The sequence below is a fragment of the Rhinatrema bivittatum genome, unplaced genomic scaffold (genome assembly GCF_901001135.1).
Source record: "Rhinatrema bivittatum unplaced genomic scaffold, aRhiBiv1.1, whole genome shotgun sequence".
NCBI classification, from domain to species: Eukaryota; Metazoa; Chordata; class Amphibia; order Gymnophiona; family Rhinatrematidae; genus Rhinatrema; species Rhinatrema bivittatum.
The window spans coordinates 184,549-209,718 of record NW_021820389.1 but is presented as its reverse complement, the minus strand read 5'-3'; the positions used below and the strand labels follow the sequence as shown (position 1 = coordinate 209,718).

The 25,170-nt window shown below is 47.3% G+C and overlaps 1 protein-coding gene across 1 annotated transcript in view; it reads right to left on the bottom strand.

The window, feature by feature from the left end:
* LOC115081595 (E3 ubiquitin-protein ligase TRIM39-like) overlaps positions 1 to 16,464 on the bottom strand; it is a 29,050-nt gene extending 12,586 nt beyond the window's left edge. The window contains exons 1-2 of the mRNA XM_029586016.1: positions 16,034 to 16,464; positions 11,380 to 11,610 (exon numbers count right to left, since the gene is read on the bottom strand). Of these exons, the coding sequence (XP_029441876.1) occupies positions 11,380 to 11,610; positions 16,034 to 16,447 (645 nt within the window). The 5' untranslated portion in view covers positions 16,448 to 16,464. The remainder of the gene's footprint in view (positions 1 to 11,379; positions 11,611 to 16,033) is intronic.
* Positions 16,465 to 25,170: the final 8,706 nt, after the last annotated feature.

Sequence of the window (25,170 nt, the reverse complement as noted above, 5' to 3'; positions counted from 1 at the left end):
AATACTTCCTGACATTGGTTCTTAGTCTTCCTCCTTGGAGCCTCAACTCGTGACCTCTGGTTTTGCTGATTTTTTTCTGGCGGAAAAGGTTTGTCGTTGTCTTTGGATCGTTAAAGTTTTTCAAGTATCTGAAAGTCTGAATCATATCACCCCTGCTCCTCCTTTCCTCCAGGGAGTACATATTTAGATTCTTCAATCTCTCCTCGTATGACATCCGATGAAGACCCTCCACCTTTCTGGTCGCCCTTCTCTGTACCGCTTCCATCTTGTCTCTGTCTCCAGAACTGAACACAGTACTCCAGGTGAGGCCTCACCAGGGACCTGTACAAGGGGATAATCACTTCCCTTTTCTTACTCGATATCCCTCTCTCTATGCAGCCCAGCATTCTTCTGGCTTTTGCTATCGCCTTGTCGCATTGTTTCGCAGACTTCATATCATTAGACACTATCACCCCAAGGTCTCTCTCCTGCTCCGTGCACATCAGCCTTTCCCCCCCTATCGAATACAGTTCATTCGGATTTCCACTCCCCATATGCATGACTCTGCACTTCTTGGCATTGAATCTCAGCTGCCATATCTTCAACCACTCTTCCAGTTTCCTTAAATCCCGTCTCATTCTCTCCACTCTCTGTTTCCTCTGCTTTAACCAGTTCGCAATCCACAAAAATATATCGCCTCCTATCCCATGACTTTTTCATTTTCTTAGAAGCCCCTCCTGAGGGACTTTGTATAACACCATCTGAATATCCAAATACATCACATCTACTGTTTCACCTTTATCCACATGTTTATTAACCCCTTTAAAAAAAATATAGGAGATTTGTGAGGCAAGACTTCCCATGGGTAAATCCATGCTGTGTCCCATTAAACCATGTCTTTCTATATGCTCTGTGATTTTGATGTTTAGAATATTTTCCACTATTTTTCCTGGCTCTGAAGTCAGGCTCACCTGTCAATAGTTTCCTGGATCGCCCCTGGAATTGTTTTTAAATATTGGGATTGCATTGGCCACCCTCCAGTCTTTAAGTACAATGGATGATTTTAATGATAAGTTACAAATTTTAACTAATAGATCTGAAATTTCATTTTTTTAGTTCCTTCTGATCCCTGGGATGCATACCATCTGGTCCAGGTGATTTGCTACTCTTTAGTTTATCAATCTGGCCTACCATATCTTCTAGGTTCACAGAGATTTTGTTCATTTCATTTGAATCATCACCCTTGAAAACCATTTCGGGAACCAGTATCTCCGCAACATCGTCATTAGTAAACACAGAAGTAAAGAATTAATTTACTCCTTCTACAATGGCCTTATCTTCCCTAAGAGCCCCTTTATCCCCTCGGTCATCTAAAAGTCTAACAGACTCCCTCTTAATTTTCCTGCTTCGGATATATTTTAAAAAGTTTTTATTATGAGTTTTTGCCTCTATTGCCAACTTAATTTAAAATTCTCTCTTAGCCTGCCTTATCAATGTTTTACACTTAACTTGACAATACTTATCCTTTTTCCTGTTTTCTTCACATTGATCCTTTTAACAATTTTTGAAGGACTTTTTTTTGGCTAAAATAGCCTCTTTCACTGTGCCTTTAAACCAAGACAGTAATTGTTTGGTCTTTCTTCGACATTTCTTAATGCGTGTAACACATTTGGACTGTACTTCTAAAATGTATTTTGTAACAATGTCCACGCCTGTTTTATACTTTTAACTTTTGCAGCTGCACCTTTCAGTTTTTTCCTATTTTCCTCATTTTATCAAAGTTTCCCTTTTGAAAGTTTAGTGTTAGAGCTGTAGATTTACTTATTTTCCCCCTTCCAGTTATTAGTTTAAATTTGATCATGTTATGATCACTATTGCCAAGTGGCCCCACCACCGTTACTTCTCTCACCAAATCCTGCATTCCATTAAGAATTAAATCTAAAATAGCTCCCTCTCTTGTTGGTTCCTGAACCAATTGCTCCATGAAGCAGTCATTTATTCCATCCAAGAACTTTATGTCTCTAGCAAGTCCTGATGTTACATTTACCCAGTCAATGTTGGGATAATTGAAATCTCCCATTATTACTGTGCTGCCAAATTGGTTAGCTTCCCTTATTTCTCTTAGCATTTCATTGTCCAGCTTATCATTTTGTCCAGGTGGATGGTAGTATACTCCTAACACTATACTCTTACACACACGAGATTTCTACCCATATAGATTCTACTGAGCATTTAGTCTCTTGCAGGATCTTTATCCTGTTGGACTCTATACCCTCCCGGACATAAAGTGCCACACCCCCACCAAGTTGATCCTTCCTATCATTCCGATATAATTTGTACCCTGTTATAGCACTGACCCATTGGTTATCCTCCTTCCACTAGGTCTTGGTGATGCCAATTATGCCAACCTCATCATTTGCTGCTATACCCTCTAACTCTCCCATCTTACTTCTTAGACTTCTGGAATTGGCATACAGACATTTCAAAGTGTGTTTTCTGTTTGTTTTAACAACCTGCTTTCCAGTTGTTTAGGATAATTTGGAAATCATTAGCTGTGACCGCTGGAGTCCTTGCCCTGGGGCTGCGGGATAGGATATGTAGATGATGCTTCCGGTCCTGTTCTGGTGGAAGGGGTGCAGACCTCTGGAAGCATGGATCGCTCGCTGTGACCTCTGGAGTCCTTGCCCTGGGGCTGCGGGATAGGATATGTAGATGATGCTTCCGGTCCTGTTCTGGTGGAAGGGGTGCAGACCTCTGGAAGCATGGATCGCTCGCTGTGACCTCTGGAGTCCTTGCCCTGGGGCTGCTGGATAGGCTATGTAGATGAGCCTTCCGGTCCTCTTCTGGTGGAAGGGGTGCAGGCCTCTGGAAGCCTGGATCACACCCTGTGGCCTCTGGAGTTGTTGCCCTAGGGTTGCTGGATAGGATATGTAGATGAGGCTTCTGGTCCTTTTCTGGTGGAAGGGGTTCAAATCTCTGGAAGCCTGGATTTTGCCCTGTGACCTCTGGAGTCCTTGCCCTGGGGCTGCTGGACAGGATATGTAGATGATACTTCTGGTCCTCTTCTGGTGGAAGGGGTGCAGGTCTCTTGGAAGCCTGGATCGCACCCTGTGACCTCTGGAGTCCTTGCTCTTTGGCTGCTGGATAGGATATGTAGATGAGCCTTCCGGTCCTCTTCTGGTGGAAGGGGCGCAGGCCTCTGGAAGCCTTGATTGCTCGCTGTAACCTCTGGAGTCCTTGCTCTGTGGCTGCTGGATAGGATATGTAGATGATGCTTCTGGTCCTCTTCTGGTGGAAGGGGTGCAGGCCTCTGGAAGCCTGGATCGCACCCTGTGTCCTCTGGAGTCCTTGCTCTGTTGCTGCTGGATAGGATATGTAGATGAGGCTTCTGGTCCTCTTCTGGTGGAAGGGGTGCAGGCCTCTGGAAGCCTGGATCACAGCCTGTGACCTCTGGAGTCCTTGCCTTGGGGCTGCTGGATAGGATATGTAGATGAGGCTTCTGGTCCTCTTCTGGTGGTAGGGGTGCAGGCCTCTGGAAGCCTGGATCACTCGCTGTGACCTCTGGAGTCCTTGCCCTGGAGCTGCTGGATAGGATATGTAGATGATGCTTCAGATCCTCTTCTGGTGGAAGGGGTGCAGGCCTCTGGAAGCCTGGATCACAGCCTGTGACCTCTGGAGTCCTTGCCTTGGGGCTGCTGGATAGGATATGTAGATGAGGCTTCTGGTCCTCTTCTGGTGGTAGGGGTGCAGGCCTCTGGAAGCCTGGATCACTCGCTGTGACCTCTGGAGTCCTTGCCCTGGAGCTGCTGGATAGGATATGTAGATGATGCTTCAGATCCTCTTCTGGTGGAAGGGGTGAAGGCCTCTTGAAGCCTGGATCACACCCTGTGACATCTGTAGTCCTTGCCCTGGGGCTGCTGGATAGGATATGTAGATGAGGCTTCTGGTCCTCTTCTGGTGGAAGGGGCGCAGGCCTCTGGAAGCTTGGATCACTCGCTGTGACCTTAAGGGTAATTAATGTTGTACTGGTCTGGTGATAACACCTGATGTGATGCTTAAACAAGTTCAAAGTAAGAGATTCAGTTATATTCAGAGAAAGAGACCCCTAGGGTAGGAAAACTGATTCTTCAAGAACTAGAGATCTAGGGGGCTTGGAGGTGCCTAATTTTCAAAGCTGTTTTGTGGCCTCTCTTTTGAAATCTTTACAGGAAAGGCCTGTGGAATCCGCACTCAAACAGTGGCAAGAACTGAACAAGAATTGCTGGAGACGTCCCCTCAGTGGCTCCCCTTGCTTATTTGGTAGAGCGAGAGACCCGAGATGCTTGTCCAATCTATTCCCGATGTCACTAAAGATCTGGGACAAGGGTGGATTGCAGGAAAATATCAGCCCGGGGGATTTCATTCAAAACCGACCCACAAGATATCTGTCTGACTCACTTGTGGATTTTCCCTGCAGCAGTGTTTCAACATTTCCCAAAAGCTCGCCAAACTGACCCTCATAGGTAGATCATGTGACCTGGAGCCTGGAAGATCTGAGCCAAACAATCTCCAACATAAATGTCACATTTTTCCTAAATAACTAAGTCGTAGAATACACCCTAGACCAGAGGTGTGAGCAAACGGAGCTGCGGGACCTCTTCCATCCATGCAATCAGTTGCCATCCGCCCACAAGTCTGGTTCCCTCCCTCATAATTATATCTTGCATTCCTCATCTGGGATTAAAGTCCTTTGTCAACCAATCAGCTCATGAACCAGTTCCCAAGTAATGTGACAGCCACACTGCCAGCCAGGGTCAGACACACACACAGTCTCTCAGTCACAGACTCTTGCCCTCAGTGTACGGGTGTGTGATAGAGAAAGTGTGTGCATGGGTGTATTTCTGTGTCAGGGAGAGACACCCACAGCCTCACTCTCTCTCTGAAACACACATTCTGTCATTGTACTGCTGCTGCTCATCTGCTCACACAGTGAGCACCTCTGCTTCAGTACTGCCACATGATTATCTAAAAAGGTTTTGCTCGCTGCCAGCACTCACCCTCTCCCTTTCTCACCCTCACTCCAGGAGACTCACTGTTTCCACAGCCAGTTTACCCTTTCAGGAGGAAAGCCCAGCCTGCAGATGCCTCCCCAGCATTGCATCGGCACTTCCTCTTGGCTCACTCCATCCCTTTTTGTGACTGTAGCTCGCCTCCACTTCTCCATACCCCCCACCACCATTCCAGTGCATTCCCATTGACTGAGTGCTACAGAGTCTGCTGCTTTTATAGCTCCCCAGGCTCGGCACTGCCTACCTACTCTGTTACAACAGGCCCTAAAACACCAATACACCTGATATTAGAATAACAGAACAAGCCAAGCTGTTATAGATCCCTACGCTAGCAGAATACCTCATCTCAGTCACACATGCAGAATAGACAGACCCTCACCAAACACAGAATAAAGAGACAATAAAGCTGAACTGAAAACATGCAAACAAAAACTGAATTGGAAACTATAACAAGACAGACTCCGTATGCAGTGCAACGACAGAAAAACAAAAACATCACCATTCCTCATTAAACATCAAACAAAATCAAGATATGATAATAGTAAACCAATATTTATAAAAACAATAAATATCTCAAAGCAGCTGATGAATAGAACATTGAATGATTAAAAATATATAGCACTGGAAAATTAAAACAAAAAACAATCAGTAAAGTATTTCCAACCAGCAGACGCATCAAACGACACCCAATAATTAAAACTAAGGCTATAAAAAATCCTCTGCTCTTCATACCTGGGATCTTTAGGCTCCAGTCACCCTCAGATTGTCATGGATTAGTCAGGGATAAGAGATGAGCACAAACTTTCTCCTCTCTCTTATATATACACACTCTCTAACATATATGCTCATTCTCACACAGACTCCCTTATATTTTCTCTCATACACACGCTCACTGTTTTAAATAGTCCTCTTGCTCACACAAATGCTCATTGGCGTGCTCGATCTCTCTCACTCACATACGTGTTCACGGCTCACTCAGGCATGCTCACTCATGCTCTGGAAAACACAGTAAGCCTGACTATTATGCATTGCAACAATGGAAAAACAGAAACATCATTCCTCAAACAACATTAAGCAATAAAGTAAGAAATATAGAATATCATTCATAATATTAAATCAATACTAAAAAAAAGAATAAATATGTCAAGCAGGCAACATCCATCGAACATCAAGCAATTATCATAAGTTTTTTCTAATATTTCCCAAACATAAAATATTTCAAACAGCAGACACATGAAATAACCCCCCAAATTTAAAATAGGATAAAAAATTTCTAACTCTCCAAACTTCCCTACACAGCTATAATGATGAAATAAATAATGCCAAAAAGAACTTCTATGCTAAGAAGATCCACCAGTACCATTTCAATCCTAGAGCTTTATTTGATTATGTCACCTCGCTTACCAATCTCACACCAAATATCATCCCAGAAGAAGAAGCCAAAACTAAATGCGAACAACTAGCAACGTTCTTCGATGACAAAGTCAACAAACTGATGACACATTTTCCCTCCATCCCTTACACACCCCAAAGCAATTATTCCATACACACAAGTAACCTCTCCGCAAACCTTACAGTATTTGAACACACAATGGCAATGGAAATTGAATCTTTACTCAAAAAAGCCAGACCCTCATCCCACCCCTCTGATACCATTCCTACAAAATTTCTCCTCACTATCCCTGATTTTAATAGCCCTTCCTATATCGAACATTATCAGTGCATCCATTGATTCTGGTCTTGTACCAAACCCACTAAAACAAGCCACCCTTAAACCCACTCTAAAAAAACCTAAGCTTGACCCGTCTGACCTCGGCAATTACCGTCCCATCTCCAATCTCCCATTTATTGCCAAAATCCTAGAAAAAACCATCAACCGCCAACTCAATGACTACTTAGATGAACCCCAGATCCTGTCTCCTTCCCAATATGGCTTTCGTAAACTACATAGCACAGAAACCCTTCTTCTGTCACTTTCTGATTACCTTATCAAAAGCCTTGATAATGGGCAATCCCATCTCCTAGCAATCCTAGATATTTCAGCTGCATTCGATACGGTTAGCCATCAGATACTCCTTCAGTGACTTTGCGAGATCGGAATATCTGGCCTTGCTCACAATTGGTTTACCTCGTACCTTAGTAACCGAAATTATAAAGTCAAAATTGCCAACCACGAATCTAAGGAAATTCCCCTGAGGTAAGGAGATCCCCAAGGCTCCTCACTTTCATCCACACTATTTAACATTTACCTTTTACCCCTCTGCCATCTCCTCTCCAACCTTAAGCTTCCACACTATTTGTACGCCGATGATGTACAAATCCTCATTCCTATAACAGACTCCATTCCGAAAGCCCTTGACATTTGGGACGCCACTCTAACTTCAATCAATAACTTCTTAAATAGCATCCAACTTGCCCTTAATACTACAAACATGGAATTCATGGTCATATCACCTCCCACCCCCTTACATACTATGCCCACAACACCTAAATTCTTGCCACACACCCAATTTCCCCACCAAGTCCGGGACTTAGGAGTCATTCTTGATGACCATATGACTTTCAAAAAATTTATTATCGCAATTCTCAAAGAATGTTTTTTCAAGATCCATACACTCAAAAAACTCAAACCTCTACTTCACTTTTCTGACTTCCGCACTGTTTTACAAGTCATGGTCTTTTCTAAAATTGACTACTGTAACGCACTTCTTTTAGGCTTACCTAAAAACTGCATCCAACCGTTACAAATCCTACAGAATACTGCAGCTCGTATCCTTACCAACACTACCTCAAAGGAACATATTACCCCTATTTTAAAGGGATTACACTGGCTCCCCATTCACTTTCGCATACAATACAAGACACTATCACTCATCCACAAAGCCCTCCACAATCCTGAAATGAAATGGCTCACTAACTCATTACAATTTCAAAAATCTAACAGACCAACTAGAATTCTATACCTTGCCACATTGCAGACCCCCTCTCCCAAACTATTTATCCTCGCGCCCTTTCCTTAGCTGGCCCCATATTATGGAATTCCATGCCCACTGAATTACGTCTTGAATTATCTCCTAAGATATTCAAACAAAAACTCAAGACATGGTTATTCCCTCGAGCCTACACATGATGCCTTCTCGCGTTTCTACACCCCTCATCTGCCCTCTCTTCTCCCTTAATAAATATCCTCTTTCAATGTGCCACCCCATCTCGCTCCTCTGCTCTACCTTTGTACCCTAGATAAACCCTCAAATAATCGCTAATTTTTGCTACTTGTGCCCTTTTCACCGTCCTTATGCTTTCCCTTAGTTGCATCGCCTTCCCCCGCCTCTTTATTTCAAATTTTATTTCTTCTACCCAGCCCCCCCCAGGTTTGCTCCCGCTAACTCAAGGTATACAATCTCCAGAATGTAACTAAGCGCCCTACTCTGATTGAACTTGGAATATTTTGTTTTACAGTTAATAATATGCAACGTATATCCTGCTAATCTTCTTCATTTTAATTCAATTTACGATTAATTCAAGTTTAACCTGCAAATTGTTAATGGTTCATTGTTATTTATTGATATTTATTGTTATTGTTTAATGTTCTTTGTAAAAAACCTCGGTCTTAACTCCCAGACCTGGGCAATTCTGTTTGTTTCTTGTAAACCGGACTGATTTGTATTGTATACAGGAATTCCAGTATATAAAAATTAAAATAAATAAAATAAATATTTGATACTGCTATAATTTTGCTTTATTTAAGTTATATCACTGTATTATCTCTTTCGCTTTATGTAAATGCCTGCAACTATTATGATATTGTTTTGTGTATAACGCTCCGGCGTAAGTCTTTGTTCTCTGTATACCCTGCCCCCAGGTTTCCTCCTGCTAATGCAAGTTATATTTGTTACTACTGTAATGTTGCTTTATTTAAGTTATAGGACAGTATTAGCTTTTTTGATTTATGTAAATGCCTTCAACTATTATTATATTGTTTCATGTATAACGCTCCGGCGTAAGTTTTTGTTTTCTGTACACCAACGCGATATCTCTGATGAGCGGCGGTATATAAAAATCATTAAATAAATAAAATAAATAAATACCTGGAATCATTTGGTTTCCAGTCACCCACAGATTTTTGTGGATTGGGGTGGGGACCTCACAATCTTTACTTCTCTCCAGCTCCCCAACAGACACACATGCTGTCACACACACAGGCTCTCTCTCACTCACATATACGCTGTCACATACACAGGCTCCATTACTCTCTCTTACACACACACATACACACACACACACAGTCTCAGGCTCTCACAGACACATACATGCCCTCTCAGTCTGTCAATCATACGCAGTCTCTCACACATACACAGGCTGTTACTGTCTCACACACACCCAGTCTCAGGCTCTCACAGACACATACAGGCCGTCTCAGACTGTCAATCATACGCAGTCTCTCACACATACACAGGCTCCATTACTCTCTCTTACAAACACATACACACAGTCTCAGGCTCTCACAGACACATACAGGCCCTCTCAATCTGTCAATCATACGCAGTCTCTCACACATACACAGGCTCTGTTACTGTCTCACACACACAGTCTCAGGCTCTTACAGACACATACAGGCCCTCTCAGTCTGTCAATCATACGCAGTCTCTCACACATACACAGGCTCTGTTACTGTCTCACACACACCCAGTCTCAGGCTCTCTCAGACACATACAGGCCCTCTCAATCTGTCAAACATATGCAGTCTCTCACACATACACAGGCTCTGTTGTACGTTTGTAAACATGCAGGCTCTCTTGCACACACACACACACACGTGCAGTCTCCCTCTCATACACACATATAGCTTTCAGGCTTCCCCTTCCTCTGGCCTTCCCTTTCTCGACTGAGGGATGGCAGCGCTGCTCCTCAATGCTGGAAGGCAGGTGGAAGAAGGTCACTGCTACACGCGGCTCCTGTAGGGTGACCAACATTTCCACAGACCTGAACTGGTCACTTGAAGACTGGGGGGGAGAGGTCAGAAGGTGTCCTTCCCCTCCCTCTCATTTGCATATATGTGATCCCACTCCCCGTGAACCATACTGAGGACCCTCCAGTTCCTGATATGTTTGCTTTCTCCCTCACAAATGTCCATGTTCTTTCTCTCACACACACAATCTCTCTCCCTCCTCACTCATACCCATGATCTCATCTCTCTGTCACACACACACATACTCTCTCACATACACATTCTCTCTCCCTCCTCACTCATACCCATGATCTCATCTCTGTCACACACACACATACTCTCTCTCCCTCTCTCATACACATAAATTTATCTCCCACTTTCTCCAACTCACATACATCCTCTCTCACTCTCTCATACACACATGGGCTGCCCTCCTCACTTTTTTCCTGACTGGGGCATTACCAATGTAGGAATGGGGAGAGAGGGGCAGGGGAAGCTGAAGAACAGAGAAATACTCCCCTCACCCCCCAGCAAAGGGGCAACTTTATCTGGAGGGAGGTCAGAGCTGGACTCTAGATAGGAGGACAGTGGTGCACAGGTCGATTGCAGCATAGCAAGGCCCCGTGTGTAGTTAGCAGGTAACAGCACAAATGGCCACAGTTGTGGCACCAGCACGTACTCGCATGGACAGAGGGGAAATCTCCATTGCCTGCAAGGTGGGGAGGAGAGGGTCTCTTTTTGGGCCACCTCCATGCAGGACCTCTTCACAGCAGGAAGCTGGAAAAATCACCTGATCAGAGCGACCGGCCCACGGTGGGATGCCCGATCCCACGACAGGCCAACCCGCCCCTGATCTGGGATCCTACAGAGGAAAGTCAGGAGTTACTGGAAGATGCTCCCTCTGTCTCTGATTTGTTATAATAAAACCTCTCGCAGGACTTACGTCCCAGCTTTCCAAGAGCCGGGACAAGCTGGGGCTCTCAAGACTTGGCTTATTCTTCCAGGAGAGATTTACACTTTACACAATTGTCTGCAAAATATCAGCAGCCAACCACTGATTGCTCCGGTTCTATTCAGATTTGCTGTTTCTTCAATCAAAAGGAGCATTTTTAAGTGGCTGAAAATTCTCCTGAGTGAATGCAGCCAAGACCAAGATCTGATTCCTGATCTTACACAATTATAATATCAAGTAATCCTGAAAATCTCCCTGTCTGCACCTATGCACATAATTATTCCTACCTCAGATTCCCACTGATTTATCTGATGGGTTTAGCCTGCCTTATGTATCACTACAGCTGATATTCAAAGGGAAATGATTATTTTAGGGTTTTTATATTGTAAGTGAATCCCAGCAGCCCTCATGGCAGATCTGTAACTTCCTTAGAAATCTCTCTGAGCTGTCACCTTCAGTAACTCTGCCGCTGGCTGCTGACTCTTCTCCTCTATCTCGGAGATCAGGAGCTTGATGGAGGAGCTTTGCTCTTCTAGCCGGGTCACATTTTCCCCGATTCTCTGCAGAATCTTCTTCTCTTCCTTCTCCAGTCTGGAGAGAAGGATCCGCTTCTCCTTAGTCAGAAGCCGCTGTATCTCCTCAAAGTCAGACTCAACCCTCCGTCTCTTGATCTCTGTCTGGCTCTGCATGGAACAAAGAGATGGAAATCTCAGTAACACGGCCCTGGTTTAGGTGCACAGAGCTCTGGATGCAGCTCCTGCAATGAACAAGGAATCTCTGCTGTTCCCAGAGCCCTCCTGAGCTTTGTGTCACCCGAGGATCCACCACCAGAAACTGCGTCACAGCTCTCAGGAGTCAATCAAAAGCTGCAAATATCAAATGCTTACATCAGAGGAAAGTTATCTCTCACTTCACACGTGGTTAAGGGGTAAATGTACATCCTGGAGTGCAACTGGTTAAAAAGCATCAGGCCCCAGGTATCCCTGGCCTCTGAGGGAGAGAGCAGAAATGATCCCCAATCTGCCTGTCCTCAGCTAATAAGCACCAGAAATACTCCCAGGCCTCTGTAACAAGGCAGGATGGATCCTAGGATCCTCTGATTGATCTGGTTCAGGGCACTGATGAGACACAGACACCCACCCTCAGCTCCTCAGCTCTCCTCTCCTCTCTGGATTTAAGCTTCAGAAAATCTTCCAGCTCCTTTCTCAGAGGCTCCAAGTGCGTTTAGATTTTATTCTGTGAACAATAAACATCTTTTGTTTGAATTTCAATATTATTTTTTAAGAAAGAATTTCCACATAAAGAGTACATGTGAGATAATATCACCAACATACATTTAAAAAGAAGACTGATTTATGAATGTGATAATAAAGATTAGGGATGTGAATCGGGCTTCGGACGATTGAAAATACTTTCAAAATCGTCAGAAATCGGGGGCTCCCCAAAACGATAAGAAAACCCCACAATATTGTTCGTGGGGGTTCTCTTATCGTTTTGGGGGAGGGCGGGAAAAACGGCACACCAAAACAATCCCTAAACCCACCCCGACCCTTTAAAACTGACCCCTTAGCTTCCCCCACCCTCCCGACCCCCCCGGGCTGCCACTAATAAAAATGGCGCCGATGGCCTTTGCCCTTACCATGTGGCAGACGACGGCCCGTAAGTGGGAGATCGCTCCCGGGACCCCCACTGGACCACCAGGTACCTGTATGGGGATTTACAGGTACCTGTAAAATGTTTTTGGGGGGTTCGGGAGGGTGGGGGAAGCTAAGGGATTAGTTTTAAAGGGTCGGGATGGGTTTTTTGTTTATCGGCTTGGGCGCAGCCGATAAACAAAACCGCGATTGGGCCGGACGAAAAAAAAAACCACGATGTGAATCGGAACCTTGTATTCCTGAACAGCCTCCTGTATGGGGATCACGGTGTGAGATCTGTGACCCGGGGACACACTGTGATAATAAAGATACTGACACACACCTTGTATTCCTGCACAGCCTCCTGTATGGGGATCACGGTGTGAGATCTGTGACCCGGGGACACACTGTGATAATAAAGATACTGACACACACCTTGTATTCCTGCACAGCCTCCTGTATGGGGATCACGGTGTGAGATCTGTGACCCCGGGACACACTGTGATAATAAAGATACTGACACTCACCTTGTATTCCTGCACAGCCTCCTGTATGGGGATCAGGGTGTGAGATCTGTGACCCCGGGACACACTGTGATAATAAAGATACTGACACACACCTTGTATTCCTGCACAGCCTCCTGTATGGGGATCACAGTGTGAGATCTGTGACCCCGGGACACACTGTGATAATAAAGATACTTACACACACCTTGTATATCTGCACAGCCTCCTGTATGAGGATCACAGTGTGAGATCTGTGACCCCGGGACACACTGTGATAATAAAGATACTGACACACACCTTGTATTCCTGCACAGCCTCCTGTATGGGGATCACGGTGTGAGATCTGTGACCCCGGGACACACTGTGATAATAAAGATACTGACACACACCTTGTATTCCTGCACAGCCTCCTGTATGGGGGTCACGGTGTGAGATCTGTGACCCTGGGACACACTGTGATAATAAAGATACTGACACACACCTTGTATTCCTGCACAGCCTCCTGTATGGGGATCACAGTGTGAGATCTGTGACCCCGGGACACACTGTGATAATAAAGATACTGACACACACCTTGTATTCCTGCACAGCCTCCTGTATGGGGATCACAGTGTGAGATCTGTGACCCCGGGACACACTGTGATAATAAAGATACTGACACACACCTTGTATTCCTGCACAGCCTCCTGTATGGGGATCACAGTGTGAGATCTGTGACCCCGGGACACACTGTGATAATAAAGATACTGACACACACCTTGTATTCCTGCACAGCCTCCTGTATGGGGATCACAGTGTGAGATCTGTGACCCCGGGACACACTGTGATAATAAAGATACTGACACACACCTTGTATTCCTGCACAGCCTCCTGTATGGGGATCACAGTGTGAGATCTGTGACCCCGGGACACACTGTGATAATAAAGATACTGACACACACCTTGTATTCCTGCACAGCCTCCTGTATGGGGATCACAGTGTGAGATCTCTGACCCCGGGACACACTGTGATAATAAAGATACTGACACACACCTTGTATTCCTGCACAGCCTCCTGTATGGGGATCACAGTGTGAGATCTGTGACCCCGGGACACACTGTGATAATAAAGATACTGACACACACCTTGTATTCCTGCACAGCCTCCTGTATGGGGATCACAGTGTGAGATCTGTGACCCCGGGACACACTGTGATAATAAAGATACTGACACTCACCTTGTATTACTGCACAGCCTCCTGTATGGGGATCACGGTGTGAGATCTGTGATCCCCGGGACACACTGTGATAATAAAGATACTGACACACACCTTGTATTCCTGCACAGCCTCCTGTATGGGGGTCACAGTGTGAGATCTGTGACCCCGGGACACACTGTGATAGTAAAGATACTGACACTCACCTTGTATTCCTGCACTGCCTCCTGTATGGGGATCACAGTGTGAGATCTGTGACCCCGGGACACACTGTGATAATAAAGATACTGACACACACCTTGTATTCCTGCACAGCCTCCTCTATGGGGATCATGGTGTGAGATCTGTGACCCCGGGACACACTGTGATAATAAAGATACTGACAAACACCTTGTATTCCTGCACAGCCTCCTCTATGGGGATCACGGTGTGAGATCTGTGACCCCGGGACACACTGTGATAATAAAGATACTGACACACACCTTGTATTCCTGCACAGCCTCCTGTATGGGGATCACGGTGTGAGATCTGTGACCCCGGGACACACAGTGATAATAAAGATACTGACACACACCTTGTATTCCTGCACAGCCTCCTGTATGGGGATCACGGTGTGAGATCTGTGACCCCGGGACACACTGTGAGAATAAAGATACTGACACACACCTTGTATTCCTGCACAGCCTCCTGTATGGGGATCACGGTGTGAGATCTGTGACCCCGGGACACACTATGATAATAAAGATACTGACACACACCTTGTATTCCTGCACAGCCTCCTGTATGGGGATCACGGTGTGAGATCTGTGACCCCGGGACACACTGTGATAATAAAGATACTGACACACACCTTGTATTCCTGCACAGCCTCCTGTATGGGGATCACGGTGTGAGATCTGTGAGCCCGGGACACACTGTGATAATAAAGATACTGACACTCACCTTGTATTCCTGCACAGCCTCCTGTATGGGGGTCACGGTGTGAGATCTGTGACCCCGGGACACACTGTGATAATAAAGATACTGACACACACCTTGTATTCCTGCACTGCCTCCTGTATGGGGGTCACGGTGTGAGATCTGTGACCCCGGGACACACTGTGATAATAAAGATAGTGACACACACCTTGTATTCCTGCACAGCCTCCTGTATGGGGGTCACGGTGTGAGATCTGTGACCCCGGGACACACTGTGATAATAAAGATACTGACACACACCTTGTATTCCTGCACAGCCTCCTGTATGGGGATCACGGTGTGAGATCTGTGACCCCGGGACACACTGTGATAATAAAGATACTGACACTCACCTTGTATTCCTGAACAGTCTCCTGTATGGGGATCACGGTGTGAGATCTGTGACCCCGGGACACACTGTGATAATAAAGATACTGACACTCACCTTGTATTCCTGAACAGTCTCCTGTATGGGGATCACGGTGTGAGATCTGTGACCCCGGGACACACTGTGATAATAAAGATACTGACACACACCTTGTATTCCTGCACAGTCTCCTGTATGGGGATCACGGTGTGAGATCTGTGACCCCGGGACACACTGTGATAATAAAGATACTGACACACACCATGTATTCCTGCACTGCCTCCTGTATGGGGATCACGGTGTGAGATCTGTGACCCCGGGACACACTGTGATAATAAAGATACTGACACACACCTTGTATTCCTGCACAGCCTCCTGTATGGGGATCACGGTGTGAGATCTGTGACCCCGGGACACACTGTGATAATAAAGATACTGACACACACCTTGTATTCCTGCACAGCCTCCTGTATGGGGATCACGGTGTGAGATCTGTGGTCCCGGGACTCTCTACAAATAACACAGATTGGTCTCTGATCCTCTTCACAGAACAGCTTCAGCTTCTCCTCGTGCTCCTCACACAGATTCTCCTCTTTCTCTCTCACTGAGCTCTCAGAAAGCTTTTTCGCTATTTCCGTCACATTTGCCAGCTGCCAGTTAGGCCTGAGGTTCCTCTGCTGGGAGGTTTTCCTGCACTGGGGACAGGGGACGTTTGTGTCTCTCCCCTCCCAGGTCTGAGTGATACAGGAGCGACAGAAGTTGTGTCCACAGTCTAATGTCACCGGATCTGTAAAATAATCCAAACAGATGGGACAGGAAGCTTCATCTCCTAGACTCTCAGTGAGGTTTGCAGCAGCCATGGCTCTTGCAGGATAGAAAAGTAAGCTTTAGGTTTCACTTTCCTGTGCTGACCCGTGATTTCTTTATCAGTAGGGAGTGTCTCTCTGGGACAGGAGGTTTATAGCTTTCTGCTTTTCTGTACTTGTTTTTGTTAGGAATTGTTGACCCTTGGCCGGAGGTGGGGTTGACGCTACCTCAGGGGTTGGGCCCCGCAGGTCCCCGCCGTCGGGAGGCGAGGCCGGGAACAGAGGCAGACAGGGACTTCGCCAGTACCGGCCCTTGTTCCCCGCAGGTTGAGCCTTTGGGTGCCGGGGCGGCTGGAAGCAGAGAGGGTCAGAGAGATAAGGTTCAGTCCAAGACCGAGATACTCTCGGAGGGAGAGGGAGAGAAAGCCTCAAGGGGTGAAATGCTACCGCAGTTCTGAAGACAGTAGAGCAGGACCGCGTGGGACAGGCCCTGAGAAGAGGAAGTGCAGGAGCAGAGGATTAAACAGTGGTAATGCTGAAGCAGGACTAGAGCGGGGGAAGCACAGAGACAGGGTCCCAGGTGTAGAAGAACAGAGACAGGGTCCCAGATGTAGAAGCGCTGAGCCAGGCCCCGAGGAGCGGGAAGCACAGAGACAGGGTCCCAGATGTAGAAGCAATGAGCAAGCCCCGAGGAGCGGGAAGCACAGAGACAGGGTCCCAGATGTAGAAGCGCTGAGCCAGGCCCCGAGGAGCGGGAAGCACAGAGACAGGGTCCCAGATGTAGAAGCGCTGAGCCAGGCCCCAAGGAGCGGGAAGCACAGAGACAGAGTCCCAGATGTAGAAGCGCTGAGCCAGGCCCCGAGGAGCGGGAAGCACAGAGACAGGGTCCCAGATGTAGAAGCGCTGAGCCAGGCCCCGAGGAGCGGGAAGCACAGAGACAGGGTCCCAGGTGTAGAAGCGCTGAGCCAGGCCCCGAGGAGCGGGAAGCACAGAGACAGGGTCCCAGATGTAGAAGCACTGAGCCAGGCCCCGAGGAGCGGGAAGCACAGAGACAGGGTCCCAGATGTAGAAGCGCTGAGCCAGGCACAGAGGAGCAGGAAGCACAGAGACAGGGTCCCAGATGTAGAAGCGCTGAGCCAGGCACAGAGGAGCAGGAAGCACAGAGACAGGGTCCCAGATGTAGAAGCACTGAGCCAGGCCCCGAGGAGCGGGAAGCACAGAGACAGGGTCCCAGATGTAGCAGCGCTGAGCCAGGCCCCGAGGAGCGGGAAGCACAGAGACAGAGTCCCAGATGTAGAAGCGCTGAGCCAGGCCCCGGGAAGCACAGAGACAGGGTCCCAGATGTAGAAGCGCTGAGCCAGGCCATGAGGAGTGGGAAGCACAGAGACAGGGTCCCAGATGTAGAAGCGCTGAGCCAGGCACAGAGGAGCAGGAAGCACAGAGACAGGGTCCCAGATGTAGAAGCGCTGAGCCAGGCACAGAGGAGCAGGAAGCACAGAGACAGGGTCCCAGATGTAGAAGCGCTGAGCCAGGCCCCGAGGAGCGGGAAGCACAGAGACAGGGTCCCAGATGTAGAAGCGCTGAGCCAGGCCCCGAGGAGCGGGAAGCACAGAGACAGGGTCCCAGGTGTAGAAGCGCTGAGCCAGGCCCCGAGGAGCGGGAAGCACAGAGACAGGGTCCCAGATGTAGAAGCACTGAGCCAGGCCCCGAGGAGCGGGAAGCACAGAGACAGGGTCCCAGATGTAGAAGCGCTGAGCCAGGCCACGAGGAGCGGGAAGCACAGAGACAGGGTCCCAGATGTAGAAGCGCTGAGCTAGGCCCCGAGGAGCGGGAGGAGCGGGAAGCACAGAGACAGGGTCCCAGATGTAGAAGCACTGAGCCAGGCCCCGAGGAGCGGGAAGCACAGAGACAGGGTCCCAGATGTAGAAGCGCTGAGCCAGGCCCCGAGGAGCGGGAAGCACAGAGACAGAGTCCCAGATGTAGAAGCGCTGAGCCAGGCCCCGGGAAGCACAGAGACAGGGTCCCAGATGTAGAAGCGCTGAGCCAGGCCATGAGGAGTGGGAAGCACAGAGACAGGGTTCCAGATGTAGAAGCGCTGAGCCAGGCCCCGGGAAGCACAGAGACAGAGTCCCAGATGTAGAAGCGCTGAGCCAGGCCCCGGGAAGCACAGAGACAGGGTCCCAGGTGTAGAACCAATGAGCCAGGCCCCGAGGAGCGGGAAGCACAGAGACAGGGTCCCGATGGGAAGAACAGGGATCCGTAGAGCAGGAACAACAGGTCCGGGTACTGGAGGAAGCAGCAGAAAGGAACCAGGGATCTCGCTGCTGAGTCGGTTAGTGGTGGAAGGAGGCAGTCCTTAGATGTCCCGGGCCAGGATGTCATCAGGGGGAGATGAATCTGCAGTTCCCACGATTGGCCCTTTAAAGGGATGACAGATGGCGCGCGGGTGCCTAGGAAGGCCCAGGGTTGGAACGTGGTCGGCGCCATCCCAGCCGCTACGTGGAGCACAGGGAGCCGGGAGGAACGCGGCGGCAGCCACTGGTCACAGCCACGAATGTACCGGGAGTAGAGGGCCAAGCATGACATGAACTGAGTTTAGCCACAGGCGGCCACGGCCCGTGGGCAGAACAGTTTAAATGCGCTCAGCTATTAACGCCTGCTCCATTTTGCATGTGGCGAGCGCTATCAGATTCACTCCACATTGGACGCGCGTTGAATATGCGCTAATCCCCTTATTGCATTAGGGGATTGATCAGCGCCTGTTCCACCCGCGTCCATCTGCAGGTTGTACAGTGTGCATCAGCTCTCTCTTAGTCCTGTGCAGTGCTGCCAACTCCAACACGAAGAAAAACACCCGATCCACTGTGAAAAGTCTCAGTTTGGTTAAAAAGTACCTAAAACTGCAGTGTGAAAAATGAACAGGGGAAGGAGGGATTGTAAATTGATTCAATGCTCATTACCTTTAAAATCTTAAGAATCTTTCACTCTCCTTTGCTTTAGCTCACGTCTATCAAAAGAAAAAGAGATTTGTGCCCCACTGCTGCCCTGAACAGAGTCAGGAAACATCACCAGGCTGCAGTCCAGGATTGTAATGATAGGGGGGGGTGGAGGGGGGGTGTTTTATGTCCAGGAAGGGAGAGAGTCCCACAGGATAAAGTTCATACAAGAGACTAAATGCACAGGTGAATCTTTATGTATTCTATACAATGCACAGATATCTTTACGGGGAGCTCCAGGTGTAATGAAAAGGTATATTTAGGTAAATGCACAGGTGAATCTTTATGTATTCTATACAATGCACAGATATCTTTACGGGGAGCTCCAGGAGTAATGAAAAGGTATAATTTAGGTAAATGCACAGGTGAATCTTTATGTATTCTATACAATGCACAGATATCTTTACGGGGAGCTCCAGGTGTAATGAAAAGGTATAATTTAGGTAAATGCACAGGTGAATCTTTATGTATTCTGTACAATGCACAGATATCTTTATGGGGAGCTCCAGGTGTAATAAGGTATAATTTAGGTAAATGCACAGGTGAATCTTTATGTATTCTGTACAATGCACAGATATCTTTATGGGGAGCTCCAGGAGTAATGATAAGGTATAATTTAGGTAAATGCACAGGTGAATCTTTATGTATTCTATACAATGCACAGATATCTTTACGGGGAGCTCCAGGTGTAATGATAAGGTATAATTTAGGTAAATGCACAGGTGAATCTTTATGTATTCTATACAATGCACAGATATCTTTATGGGGAGCTCCAGGTGTAATGAAAAGGTATAATTTAGGTAAATGCACAGGTGAATCTTTATGTATTCTATGCAATGCACAGATATCTTTACGGGGAGCTCCAGGTGTAATGAAAAGGTATAATTTAGGTAAATGCACAGGTGAATCTTTATGTATTCTGTACAATGCACAGATATCTTTATGGGGAGCTCCAGGTGTAATGAAAAGGTATATTTAGGTAAATGGCTGCATGACACCCAGAACAGTTGATATATCACATGCCCCGTACAGAGCTGGTGTAGGCTGAATACGTGAGCCCAGCAAATAGGTGGCGCTGCGGGGAACGCTACGGCCACACCATCTGATCATGAAACATGACAAAGTGAGGGAAAGCTTCTGCAGTATCCCGGTGTGTGGGGCGTTATTGAAAGCCCATCCAGACTCACAGAAAGGGAATGGGTCACCTTTCTCTATACATGCAGTGTGCCAGGCTGCATGCTGGGAATACGGCAGTGATAAGTACGAGCTGTAAATATTCATTATGTACTGTGACTCTCCAGGCTGCACAACACACACACAGGCATGGACCCTGTGATTATACAAGCTGCCACCATAAATACTAAACGGCCGGTGAAAGGTGGCTTGACCAAGGTGCACATCAACAGCACCTGAGGCCCAACCCTTGCTGTGGTGCTCAGCACAGGCTGAGTCACTACACCAGATAGTAGCAAACAGATATTATTAAACTATGGCCACTGCCACACCTCTGCACATTCACCCAGTGCATTCACAAGTGATGTAAATATATACTGGGTCACTGTCAGAGGGCCATGAGCTGCAGACAGCTGCCACTATCTCAAAGCACAGAAAGGATTATTATTTTAATACACACAACAAGTGACCGAGTGGCCAAGGTGCCCTCATCTATGTTAGCAGTACCCAGTACAGGCTGCTGTCCCGTCACAGAGACTTTGTCCAACCGTACTCTGTTAATGGCAAGCATCGGTCACAGCCATTTGTCACATAAAGGTCATGGCTGATTGCCTGAAGGGCCAGAGAATGGTTTAACACACTGAACAGAGAAGCTTGGCACAATGCCAACATGTTAAGGACATGTTAAGTCCTTAATGATGTTAAGTCCTTAATGATGTTAACATGCCAACATGTTAAGGACATGTTAAGTCCTTAATGATGATACATAAGGCCTTACATAATATCGCTCCACTCAATTTAACATTTCAAATTCAGCTACACACATCAGTGAAACCAACTAGAAGCGCATATCAGTACAGACTAACCACACAACAGGCGAAATCCTCCCTCAGGAAACGTGCTCTATCCACAGCGGGCCCTTCTCTCTGGAACTCGCTCCCTCCGGACCTTCGCCTTGAACCGTGCCACGCTACATTTAAAAAGAAACTTAAGACTTGGTTGTTCGAACAAGCTTTCCCATAGAACTAATGAGCAAGAAAAAAGGCATTTCATATCCTCCGTATCTTCCCCAGCTTATATTATATACCTTTTCTCAAATTAACTATTTTATGTTTATTTATGTTTATTTATGTTTTCTCAAATTAACTATGTTCAAATGTTCAATGTAAACCGCTAAATGAAGCGATAGTTACGGTTCCTTAGCGATAGTTTTGGTTCCTTGTAAACCGGGGTGATATGTATACTATACAGGAACCCCGGTATATAAATTCTTTAAATAAATAAATAAATAAATAAATAATCTAGCATGATATACACCTGACACTTGTGGCAGCAGTACTCCAAGCAAATGAGAATGGAGAACATCTGAGAATGCCTGATGAATCTTTCTGGTTCACTTGAGCACAGTTAGGGTGGTGAGAAAGCCATATAGGCCATCTGGAAGCGGATTCACCGGGGGGAGGCTAAGGCAGGCCCCCGGAACCTGAAACATCCAAACAAGGACAGGCAAAGGGAACTAGGTGGATGACGCAGGAGTATTTGAGAATTAGGATGAGATGAAGACCCTTAGAGAGTGGATAGATGACAGAAAGGTTAAAACTCAGGATGAAGTGGAGTCCGGGTGACACTCCTAGCAGGTTCCAGGTGGAGTAGAGGCTTCAGTGACCCAGAGCAGTGGTGCCCTGGCAGGTCCACTGCAAGCATGATCCACTGGTGGGAGGCTAAGGTGGACCTGGAACCAAGGACAAGACTTCCAAAGAGAGGCGCCGGAAGAAGTGGATGCCTGGAGGCGAACATCTGAAGATAAACATATCAGGATAATATGAAGACAAGGACATCTGGAACATCTGAAGACCATGACGTTAGGTCATCTGAAAATGAAGACATCTGAAGGCAGGATGAACTGGAATATCTAGAGACGAGGGTATCAGGGGCAAGTAACAACGAGGACATCAGGAACATCTGAAGGCGAAGACATCAGGAATATCTTAAGACGAAGACATGGGATCCGACGAGAGACCAGAAATCACAGACAAAGACAAGACGAAGGACCAGGAACCGTGGACAAAGACGACAAGGGAATTCCCATGAAGAAGAAGCTGGAGATGAAGAGAAGTCCAGGAGCGGAATGGCTCCTTGTGAAGGTCTTGGAGAACTGGCAAAGGGCCCTTAAATAGGGCAGAAGTGGAGACACCATGGATGTCATCATAAAATGGGGCCATGGGGCTACTTCCACCTTGGGCCCTTTAAGAGGCATAGGGAAGCGCGGCCGCGCACCTAAGGCAGGACCACGGAGAGCGGCGTCCATGCCACGGAGGAGGAGGCTGGAAATGGCACTAGGCTGCAAAGCAGGGCCCAGCGTCAGGGGCGGCTTCCTGCTGCAGGAGAGGAACCAAACAGCAGCTCCAAGGAGTAGAAGGAACAATGGCAGCAGCCATCAGGCCACGAAGGAGGAAGCTGTGGTCATTGGCCTCCTGGCCGCAAAGGCAAGAACGGCAATGGCGGCTGACCTGCTGTGGAGCAGGATGTCGGCTGCGGCCTCCACACCGCATAGACACATGGCGGTGGCCTCCTGGCCGAGAGAGACAGTGTTGGGAGACTGGCGGCGGAGAGGTGAGAGGCTGCTTGCGGCTAGGCCCGTGAGCAGAATCGTAACAGCACCCCCTCCTCAAGGGACCCCCTCAAGTCTTCTTCTCAGAGACTTGGAGGGTTTGATGAACTGGAGATGGAATTCCTTGGTGGAGGGACTGAAGTGATGAAGTACACAAAGCCACATCTTGAAAGTCAAGGAATGCAGAAATCTTGGCACTGGATGTGACAACCTGGCGCAGGCACATCCTGCAGGTCATTTGGAACCAAGAAAGTAAAGCCAACATTGCAGTGGGAAGAACAGAGATGGCTGGCGCCTCATGCGGGTCGTAGGCAAGACAGAAATCTCGGAGAAAAAAAAAGTTGAGAAGAAAAACTTTTCTGGATACAAAAAACTCTTGGAAGTCCAAAGTATGGGCCCATGACAGCAACACACTCACTGGACACATGGCCTTTGCAATATGTTGTGTGAGTGCTATGGAGAGGTCCCAATTCCAGAGAGGTCAGTGTGCCCTTAGACCATGGCGCGACTGCAGAGGAGCTCCGAGGAAGTGCTGAGGCAGGCGAGACCTATCTGAGCACAGGCGGACAGGCTGAAGACCAGGAGCTCTGACCTCTGCCAAACCTGAACGCATCAGAAGAGACCCAGTAACGCAAAGCTGGTCTCTGGGGTAGCCCTCCGGCCACTTGATAGCCCTTTTGGACCTGCCGTCCGGAAGTGGCAGATGCGACAGGACGGACAGAGGTCGAGGATAGGCGATGGTACTGGAACAAGAAGAAGACACTTGGTCGGGCGAAGGTACTTGGCAAGAAAGCAAGGCTGAGGCAAGGCTCAGACTTCGGATGAAGAGGGAATCCGGGTGGCTGTCATAACAGGTTCTGGTCGGAATGAGGGCTTCAGTGTCCCAGCATTGATGATGCCCTGGCAGGCCATCTGGAAATGCATCCGTCGGGGGGAGGCTAAGGCAGGTCCCTGAAACCTGAAACATTTGAACAGCAAACGGCATCCTGCAATTCCCACAGTATTGTTAGTCAGACCTGCATGCTTGGCTGTTTTATCTTGCCAGGTTATTTTGTTTGGATACAGTTGAATCTTCCTTGCTATGCCCTGCACATTTAACTACTGCCAGCTCAAGAGGCATAAGAACATAAGAACATAAGAAAATGCCATACTGGGTCAGACCAAGGGTCCATCAAGCCCAGCATCCTGTTTCCAACAGTGGCCAATCCAGGCCATAAGAACCTGGCAAGCACCCAAATACTAAGTCTATTCCATGTAACCATTGCTAATGGCAGTGGCTATTCTCTAAGTGAACTTAATAGCAGGTAATGGACTTCTCCTCCAAGAACTTATCCAATCCTTTTTTAAACCCAGCTACACTAACTGCACTAACCACCTCCTCTGGCAGCAAATTCCAGAGTTTAATTGTGCGTTGAGTAAAAAAGAACTTTCTCCGATTAGTTTTAAATGTGCCCCATGCTAACTTCATGGAGTGTCCCCTAGTCTTTCTACTATCCGAAAGAGTAAATAACTGATTCACATCTACCCGTTCTAGACCTCTCATGATTTTAAACACCTCTATCATATCCCCCCCTCAGTCGTCTCTTCTCCAAGCTGAAAAGTCCTAACCTCTTTAGTCTTTCCTCATAGGGGAGCTGTTCCATTCCCCTTATCATTTTGGTAGCCCTTCTCTGTACCTTCTCCATCGCAATTATATCTTTTTTTGAGATGCAGCGACCAGAATTGTACACAGTATTCAAGGTGTGGTCTCACCATGGAGCGATACAGAGGCATTATGACATTTTCCATTTTATTCACCATTCCCTTTCTAATAATTCCCAACATTGTTTGCTTTTTTGACTGCCGCAGCACACTGCACCGACGATTTCAGTGTGTTATCCACTATGACACCTAGATCTCTTTCTTGGGTTGTAGCTCCTAATATGGAACCCAACATTGTGTAACAATAGCATGGGTTATTTTTCCCTATATGCATCACCTTGCACTTATCCACATTA